The 10319-nt window shown below is 43.7% G+C and overlaps 1 protein-coding gene across 1 annotated transcript; it reads right to left on the reverse strand.

Annotated features, from left to right (window-relative positions):
• Window positions 1-252: 252 nt before the first annotated feature.
• On the reverse strand, window positions 253-3410 carry LOC308154108 (gap junction gamma-1 protein-like; the record flags this gene model as incomplete). Its single annotated transcript, XM_080527286.1, has 3 exons — window positions 253-992; window positions 1166-1397; window positions 3171-3410. The coding sequence occupies 3 exons, from the start codon at window positions 3408-3410 to the stop codon at window positions 253-255; spliced, it is 1212 nt and encodes a 403-aa protein (XP_080383412.1).
• Between the last annotated feature and the right edge of the window lie 6909 nt (window positions 3411-10319).

Below are 10319 nucleotides of genomic sequence, written 5' to 3' on the forward strand. Positions count from 1 at the left end.
GTCTGCATTACAGGTCACTTAAGTGTACTTTAGAATGTTGTTACCATGACAAAAATGATTACAGCGCAACAAAATGTCTTATAAAATATATAAAATAATGCTAACAATCTTCAGAGAAGAATTCTGTCATAAAATGAGTTAGATCAGAGTGTCTGCTAGGTGTTTTGGACATAAAACTGTCTGGGATAACCGACTACAGCCAAAAGTCAGGGGCCTAACCAGGAAATATTTGTAAAGAAGTGGATTGTGCCTTCAAGGAAGAGTTAAAGGAATGAGGGAGGGAAGCTTCACCCTACCTTTCTCACTGGCGCCTGCCTGTTTCTCCTGGGCGTCGTTGAGGCGGTTCTGCTCCGCCGCCATGCTGTTAGACTCAGGGCTACTACTCCTTGCTGGGCTGCCCCCCTCCTCATTCTGGTAGGCCAGGTCCAAGTGCTGCTGGGCCATTTTGAGGTGCTTCCTCAGCCGCTCTAGGTCCTTGGACGAGGCATCGTCTCCCAGGCTCTCCCGCCCAGAGTCCACCAGCGGGTCCCTCGGCTCCGCCTTCTGCTTTCCCGAGGGGTCTTTCTTCAGTGCTGTGTGGTACCCTGGTGGAGCGGTGGCCGGCACCTGGCGGCACAGTGTGGCCTGCGGGCCAGGGTGTGGCTGGAGGGGGGGCCGGGGGCGGGAGCGCCCACGGAGGGTATCCTGAACCCCCCCCACCCCCAGATGGATGATCTCCAGCAGGGTGAGGATGAGGCAGAGGAAGGAAACCACATACATGATCATGAGGAAGATCGTCTTCTCGGTTGGTCGCGAGACAAAGCAGTCCACAGTGTGCGGGCACGGGGAACGGGTGCACACGTACGAGGGCACCACTTCAAAACCATACAGCACATACTGGCCGAACAGGAAGGACACCTCGAAGGCGATGCGAGAGAGCAGCTGGCACACGTAGACCCTCATAAGGCCGTCACGCTGGATCCGCCGCCTGCCATCATGTTTTTTCTCCTTACCTGGGGAGAAAAAACATTAACAGGGCAATTTGTGTTTAAAAGAAAAGGTAAAAGCTAAAATATATTTTACATTTTGGTGGTGGTGGGGGGGGGGGGTAAATGATGACTCTTTTGGTGGGGGGCTAGGGGAGCTAGGGGGTTGTTTCATGTTACTTTCATGTTTTTCACAGTACCTTCCTTCTCCTTCTCCGCCTTCTCTTTCTCAGGCTCAATCTCCTCTGTGATCATGGGGTCTTCTTCCCCGTTGTCCACTGCCTCCTCATAGTCCCGGTTGGCCCCCCGGCTGATGATGGGCATCCTCTTCCTCCCGCGACGAAGAGGACGGTACTCATCATCCTCATTTCGTGCAATCTTGTGCATGGCAAAGCCCAGGTACATGATGGTAGGAGTGGTGATCATGATGACCTGGAAGAATTTGGATATAATAATAGATATGAATAAAGTTGCTAGTCCCACACACACAGACACATTTTATTAAACATATAATTGTATTTATTTAACATATACAGTATATCTCAAAAGTGAGTACACCCTTTCGATTTTTGCAAATATTCTGTTATATCCTTTCAGGGGATAACATTATCCTACTGAAACTTTGATATAACTTAAGTCAGTGTGCTGCTTGAATAACAGTATAGATTTATTGTCCTTTGAAAATTACTCAGTACACAGCTGTAAACAGCTGGCAACAAAAGTGAGTACACCCCATAGTGAACATGTCCTAATTGTGCCCAATGATGTTGTTATTCCCGCCCTGGTGTCATGTGACTCGTTAGTGTTACAAGGATTCAGGTGTAAATTATAAGCAGGGCTGTTAAATTTGGTGTTTTTGGGCACAATTCTCTCTGAATGCTGGACAACATGGCACCTCATGGCAAGGAACTCTCTGAGCGGCTGAAAAAAAGAATTATTGCGCTTCACAAAGATGGCCTTGGCTATAAGAAGATTGCCAACACCCTGAAAATGAGTTGCAGCACAGTGGCTAAGATCATACAGCGGTTTTCCAGGACAGGTTCCACTCGGAACAGGCCTCGCCAGGGTCGACCAAAGAAGTTGAGTCCACGTGCTCAGCGTCATATCCAGAGGTTGGTTTCCAAAAATAGACGTGCGAGTGCTTCCAGCATTGCTGCAGAGGTTGCAGAAGTGGGATGTCAGCCTGTCAGTGCCCAGACCATACGCCGCACACTGCATCAAATCGGTTTGTATGGCCGTCGCCCCAGACAGAAGCCTCTTCTGAAACCGATGCATAAGAAAGCCCGCAAACAGTTTGCTGAAGACAATGAATCCAAGAACATGAGTTACTGGAACCATGTCCTGTGGTCTGATGAGACCAAAATAAACCTGTTTGGGTCAGATGGTGTCCGGCGTGTGTGGCGGCACCCTGGTGAGGAGTACCAAGACAAATGTGTTTTGCCTACAGTCAAGCATGGTGGTGGCAGCATCATGGTCTGGGGCTGCATGAGTGCTGCCGGCACTGGGGAGCTGCATTTCATTGAGGGACACATAAATTCCAATATATACTGTGACATCCTGCAGCAGAGCATGATCCCCTCTCTTCGGAAACTGGGCCGTAGGGCAGCTTTCCAACATGATAATGACCCTAAACACACCTCCAAGATGACAACGGCCTTGCTGAAGAAGCTGAAGGTTAAGGTGATGGACTGGCCAAGTATGTCTCCAGACCTAAACCCAATTGAACACATGTGGGGCATCCTCAAGAGGAAGGTGGAGGACAAGGTGTCCAACATCCGTGGGCTCCGTGATGTCGTCATGGAGGAGTGGAAGAAGATTCCAGAAGCAACCTGTGCAGCTCTGGTGAATTCCATGCCCAGGAGGGTTAAAGCAGTGCTAGATAACAATGGTGGTCACACAAAATATTGACACTTTGGGCACAATTTAGACATGTTCACTATGGGGTGTACTCACTTTTGTTGCCAGCTGTTTAGACATTAACAGCTGTGTACTGAGTAATTTTCAATGGACAATACATCTATACTGTTATTCAAGCAGCACACTGACTACTTTAAGTTATATCAAAGTTTCATTAAGATAGTGTAATCCCCTGAAAGGATATGACAGAATATTTGCAAAAACCTAAAGGGTGTACCGGTACTCACTTTTGAGATATACTGTATATGAAAAAAAAAATTCTAATATATTTTCTCAATAGTTGCTCACCTGGAAGATCCAAAAGCGGACATGAGAGAGGGGTGCGAATGCATCGTAGCAGACGTTCTCACAACCGGGCTGCTGCGTGTTGCAGACAAAGTTGCTCTGTTCATCGTAGTAGATGGTCTCTCCCCCAACGGCGGTCAGCACGATGCGGAATATGATCAGCACGGTCAACCAGATCTTCCCCACAAAGGTGGAGTGGTTGGAGATCTCGTCCAGAAGACGCGTCAGGAAGCTCCAGCTCATGTTGCCAAAGAGACCTGGGGCTCGGCTCTCTCAGCTCTGATGAAAGGTCAGAGGAAGGGGGAAGGTGAAAAACAAGGATAAAAATACAGTTTCAAGGCAACATACTGTACATATTCTTCTGTACATATTCTATTCATATTATAGTACAGTACATACCGTAAGTTAAACCATTGAATCACACTTTCAAAGTAACAATGCCATACAGTAGATCATAGCCAAGTATTCATCTTGGTCAGCCATTGAGGGAACTACTGGGGAGATCCAGAGCACTCAAATGATTTAGAATTCACACACAAATAAAAAATATACTGAAATACAACATGAATCTACCATTCAACTAAGCCTGGCTGGGGAATAAAGCATCAAATTCTGAAGCAAGGGCTGAAACTCAAAAGTCTTTCCTTGTTCCTCACATCCTCTCTCCTCACCTCCTTCACAACATGTAGGGGAGGAAAATATGAAGAAATCAAGCTCCTGGGGAAATGCACTGGAAGAAAACAAAAGCCTCCCCCAAACGCTCCTCACTACAACAATAATATATATGACTACATACACACTACCTGTTTACTTGAACACTACCTGAGCACTACTTGATTACCTGTACTGTACCGTATTATATTGCATATTGTATGATATTGCATTTCATCATATTGTAACCTGTACATCATTTTGCACTTCTGTTTCTACTGCAGTATGACATTTAAGCAATATCACACGAGAGGGAGTGTGTTATACTGAATATCAGCTGTGATTCGGTCATAGGTACGAGGCCGCCAGGCCGAGTACCGAAGACAATCACAGCCGTGCTGATATTCATTATAACACACGACCTCGAGTGTGATATTGCTTTTATACAACAGTTCTACAGCGCAATTTATTAGTTAACAGTAATAAGTGACAACAGATTATGATTTGTTTGTTTATTTAATCATTTATTTTGTCTCCGTCAAGAAGAAATAGTTCCACAACGGGACTGTTCAACTGGACTGTTGCCTAGTAATCTGAACACAAACTAGCTACTTTGTATCGTGGCTAGCTACTTTGTATCGTGTACATGTATTTGTACATTTCCATGTATTGTGCAACCAGTGAAATATGACTCGGTTGACAGTCGCTTTGGTGGCATGTGTGAATGTGATTCAGAGTCAGACCAGTTGACATCAGACAGCACGCTGCTCCATCGTTTTCTAGTGTGCACATTATAGTCAAATGTCAACATAAGTCAACTCTCTAACAATGAATACGGTGAGGTATCCAGTAGTACACAGTCTATTCTAGCACAAGCAATTGAATCAGACGCGCCTCTTGAACTCACACTACAAATGTCCGGAGGTTAGAACAGCAGTACGATGGCGCAGGTCCGCTCTACAATGTAGTCTAATTAACGGTCATTTAGAACACCTGTGCGGCGGAGTGATACGTATAGTTAAAAGTCCCAGTGCTGTTATACTATATATCGTAACTCATGGAATGCCTCTTGTCCAATCAAATTACTTGGTCGGAACTAACTGTTGTATAAATGTTACTATCAGCTGTTGTCACACTAGTATGGGAAAAACATCTTACAATTTCCAGGAGTGAGCTATTGTGGTTAAACAGAATAGAGGGTTAAGATGGCATTTAGGGCAGCTAATAGCTAAACATTGACTCAAACTTTATTGTTCTGTTCTTTTTTAAAATTATATATATACACTGTATGTATGTATGTATGCATGTATACATATATATATATATACATGTATGTATTTCTTTATTATGGGGAAGACAAGAATTAGAATTGTCAAATAGGTTAAGTAATAAATAAGTTATCAAACAAATTATCAAATCATTGTATATTATATATGTAGCAATATAACTAGGGTGTCAAATCTATCCTTGTTCTGTTCTGTCTGAGTTTAACAACACCAGTCCACCCACACACACACACACACACACACACACACACACACACACACACACACACACACACACACACACACACACACACACACACACACACACACACACACACACACACACACCGTCCTGTAGAGAAGGCATGCTAGGAATACCCCAGTGGCTTGTGGTTAAACACCTGCATTCTTATGGCACCCTGTCATTCCAAGCCTCAGCTGCTCGGTCAACATCAAAGTCTGGGTGGGCAAGTCGCAGCAAGCTGCAAACTCTTACTGAGGGGGTAGGTTCGTGTGTAGGTGAGGGGAGCCAAACGTACTATCAGGTCAAAACTCATGGAAATAATGAGGAAAGGGATAAAGGTTGCTAAAGGTGACCCACATAGTGGAGACGTATGGTGTATCCTTGCCTCAGGACACCTCATTGATCGTTACTTATCCAAACAACCTATACGTGACAGCAGCTGGTGAAAGCGGGAACAAGTCGGCAACCAATCAAAATGTTCCGAAAATTTATTTCATTATTTAATTTAATTAAAAAAATAAATCAAATCAATGACACTGACACTCGCTAGTCAAGCCAAAATATTGTAATGCAATGGATTCGGTGAGTAATCCCTACTACTCTACACTAACTAGGTAGTAGTGGGGATTACCTATTGCACTGCAATATTTTTGACTTGACTAGCGAGTGTGTCATTGATTTTCAACAACATTGAAATAAATAAAAAACTGAATAAAAATCGGAACATTCGGTCAGTTGCCGACTTGTTCTCGCTTTCACCAGCTGCTGTCACATATTGGCGCAACAAGTAATCCTGGCCTGAATACTTGGCGTGTGTGCCACAGAATGCGTCTTCACCTAATGCCAGTACAGTATAGGGGGGCGCACTTCACCAGACTCCATCCAGTCAGGATGGTATTGCCAGTTTCCCTCATGTGGTGAGAGGGAGCCAGCCTGCTTCCTGGAATGGGCCCCGTGGCATCCACAGACATGGTGAGGCCTGTCTGCTCTACCCTGCGCCAGATAGTGGATTAGGTGTTCTAATGAGCCTGGCATTAAAGCGATACTCCATAGCTGGAGCGTGGCCTGGCATGTTTGCAGTCTTTTCCAAGCTCATATACTCCCCTATGATGGCATGGGTTTGAAACCTACGATACCTGATCTGATTTGATAGCTGGAAAAGCTCAAGAACACTGCTACAGAGAACATCTTTAATCCAGAGTTTATCACACCAAATCTCAGTGAAATGGATGGTCTATAATCTATAGGACACATTGTGTACAGTTAGCCTACTTCTAACCCACCAACCGTGTCGATTATTGGTGAATGTTGATTTTAAAAATAGCTGTCATGAATCACCTCGGTGGGTGCGACACATTTGTGCATCTCAACACTTTTCACACATTTGTGCATTTGCATAAGTGCATCTCAATAATCTAGGAGTTTCCTTCCCTTGTCTCCTCTCCTCACTCATGTTCTGTCACGTGAGGGCTGGTGAAGGAGAGCATTTTACATTCCTGCAATCCATTTCTAAGGCACTGAACACAAGATGTTGAAGATAGGAGAACAGGCTCACAGTCAATGAAAGCTATGGTGTGACCTACCGCTGGGTTCAACCCGGGTTGGGGACACGCCTTAAGACAAAGTTAGCTCACCTAACAGAGTTAAGCCTAGGCATTTGCTCTAGTAACTAACGTCTTCGAGTCAAACGCAAGGTTATTCAGCACTTGAGCGTAGTTCAGCAAACCACTGCCTCTCACAACATGAGCATCAGTCTGTGCTACATGGTTACCTTTTATACCATGTTTAAAATCAATTATCTGAAAGGATAGGTTTAAGCAATATATAACTACGGTAATTGCTTCAACAGCTCCTGATAGGCCACGTTGTACTTTGAGATATTGTTTAAACTTTGTTTAAGATCTACACGAGTGACAGGAGTGCCTAGAGGGCAGGGGCTAGGGGTTGATTTGAAGTATCTAAGAATTTGTTGTGGATCATTGGATTAGAGTTTCATCACCTACTTGGTTCCTCCTGATATTGCTCACTAGAACCCCTTATCAGTAGGGAGACAGAATCACCAGCCAACTCTGGTCCATTTCAATGACAATGGACTGAAACACAAAAGAAGACTGGTGTTCTCCTCCCCAACTGTCCACAATCATGATCAATTAGCTAATGGGTTTGTTTTACTCTGGTCTGCCTGTCCTAGTTCCCAGTAAGTCAATTTCATAGGAAATTATCAGAGTGATCTGATATTTGGTCATCATCTCCATTTCACGCTTTATTTCAATGACACTCTCTGTTGTGTGAATATTATGTGCTTGTGAAAAAAACAAGCCATTGAGAAACTACAGGTAGGCCTGGTGTCTATCCATTGTCTAAAACAGCTCAGGTTGGTTCAATTACTTACACAACACAATCACTGGGTGGATATTTAATATCTTTCATAGCTTTCAATGTAATCAAATTGTGCTTCCAAAAGAAGCACTGAGAATTCAACAACCACAAAATGTCAGCCACATAATGTTTGTTTTAGCCTCCAACATTTCCTGTCTTTGCAATGATCAACTTTCCTGTCAATTCAGGCTTGGATGTACAGTAGGACTTGTGGACAAACGATTTACCCAACAGGCCAAAGACACCATAGCCAGTGAAGTAATTTGCATGTGGTCACACTGATTTGACACGATTACACACAGCTGGATGTGGCAATGCACAAAGAAGTGCACTCAAACTGTAAAATAATATGTGTCCGAGTCAAATTTCGCACTTCAAATGGATTTTTTTACTACATTGTTTTGACCGTCTTGACAGCTGGACTATTCTTGCGAAGTCTGAAATGTGACACAAAGGGCCTTCCAAAAAGAAGTAATGCACTAATCATCGACAGTATGACAAAGTGCTTGTCATTTCACTCTGTAGGCCTGTCTGTAATCTCCTGTTGGTGACTCAAATTATAGATGTAGGCTGACTGACATTCTGACAAATTATCTGGGCATGTTGTTTACATATTATTACCGCATTAGTTTAATATCAGCAAAACATGCTGGAAGTGTTCATCTGGTGTAGGATGTACTATATCAGTGTGCACCGCAGTCGCTCTGTTAAACAACAGATTAGTGTGATTGTTGTAGCCTGATACGCATCACATGTTATTATAGGGCGTCTCAGTGATTTGCAGAGTGAATAATAATTTCTAGTTCACAAAATTCCTATATGATTAAACACACACTTTCACAGTGGATACAACGATAGAGTAATGTTTATGTGCATGTTATGTGTTATATTGCATCCCACCAGAACTATTTTAGTTTTTTAGGGGACATTAACCTCTTTCACAGTGCTAAGTTTGACTCGTACACACACAGATATCTTACAGTTCCATTGCATGTGTATATTAAGGATTTCAACAGCCATGGGGTTACACATACAGTAGTGTTACATAGCCATACCTCGAAATCACACCTCCTTTGGAGGTCGGGAAACATTTAGATTGAACTGGACAAAGTGATGTGAGAATGTGCTCATCATTTAATTGCATGTTACATTCCAAGAACACTTCCTCCAAATGCCCGTAGAATATTTGATTGTTGATAATGTCCTCTTTTCTGACCAGGTAGGACTATTTTTAGAGTTATTGCCTATACTAGTTTGCTTGATTGAAAGAAAAAGAAAACAATTACGTTTTTTGGAGCTCCACCCAAGCAAGGTATATGATTGGTTTGACATGTCGCGAGGCATCAGTGATTTCAAACGGGCTTCCAATCCTTTGTTGCTACTTTCTGCAAATGATTTCCCAAATGACTGTCCAAACTAGAAAAACCTGGTCTCAACGAGGTTACAGATACAGCTGTTTGGAATCGTGTCGAATCAGCATCACCAGCTAATATAGCCACATTGAGTGACCCAAGACCATAGTATCAGACTCCATGGCACTTGCCCCAGAATCAGAGTCTTGTCGCACCCATTACAGATGAACTGGTTTTACTCCAGATAACTGAATAAGTACATTTCTACAGTACTGTAACCATGTCACTCACGCCATTTATGCCGTTCACATGCATCTTCTTTGAAATGTCCAGATCTTTTGAGAACAAACATTTTGCAGTGTGTGTGTGTATGTGTAGGGGGGGGGGACATGCCACCACCATCTTCAAGGTAGCCACAGCAACAAAAAAGAATCAAGTCACTGAGTCTGCATGTCACCATCATCTAGTATCGACTGTTCTGGCCAGCAGTGGTAATCAAGATAAGGAAACAAACACCTGTGCTAATTGCGCTCTTCTTGATAAGTGTGTCCTTCATTACCCCAAACTGCTGGTTACTGTACAGTGGAAACATACTGGGATTTATTCGAGTGTCTGGAGTAAAACCTGTTCAAAGTTCACCTGTAATGGGTGAGTTGACATGGTTCTCTGGCTCTGTGGCAAGCGCCACGGTGTCAGATACTCTGGTTAAAGATACTGTGGCAGACTACAGGGTGAACATCTAGAATTTCTAGAGACAAGAAAGACAGGTTGCTTGCAAAACATTGTGCTAATGACACCCCAAATGTGTCCATTTGTGTAAAACAACAGGGAGAACACTTGACCACAGAAGAGGGCAGTTTGTATAGGCTACAGACAGCGGGAGGGCAACCAAGCCTGCAACCACAATCTTCTCGATGGCTACTATAAGATTGGAGGGCACAGAAGCCTATTTGCTCATCTGGACTAACCTCACACAATTGAGTGAAGGGCTCAGGTTAACAAGTCGCCAATGAAAGGAAGGGGAATGGGGGTTGTGCAGCAAGCTAGTGAAAGTATCCGGTCAAAGCAGTGAGTGAACATTCCAGCCTAACCAAAAACAGAGTGCTGGATTTAAGGGTCCAGAGGGCACACCGAGGGCACACCGAGGGCACACCAAGCCTCCATGCAGTCTGTCACATATGGACCTTGGGATGTAGTGATAACCATAATAGGTGGGTGTGAATAAATACTATGTGGGTAAAACCTATTGTAAAAACATACC

This window comes from Nansenia antarctica (genome assembly GCF_963989245.1).
Source record: "Nansenia antarctica genome assembly, chromosome: 3".
NCBI lineage: Eukaryota > Metazoa > Chordata > Actinopteri > Argentiniformes > Microstomatidae > Nansenia > Nansenia antarctica.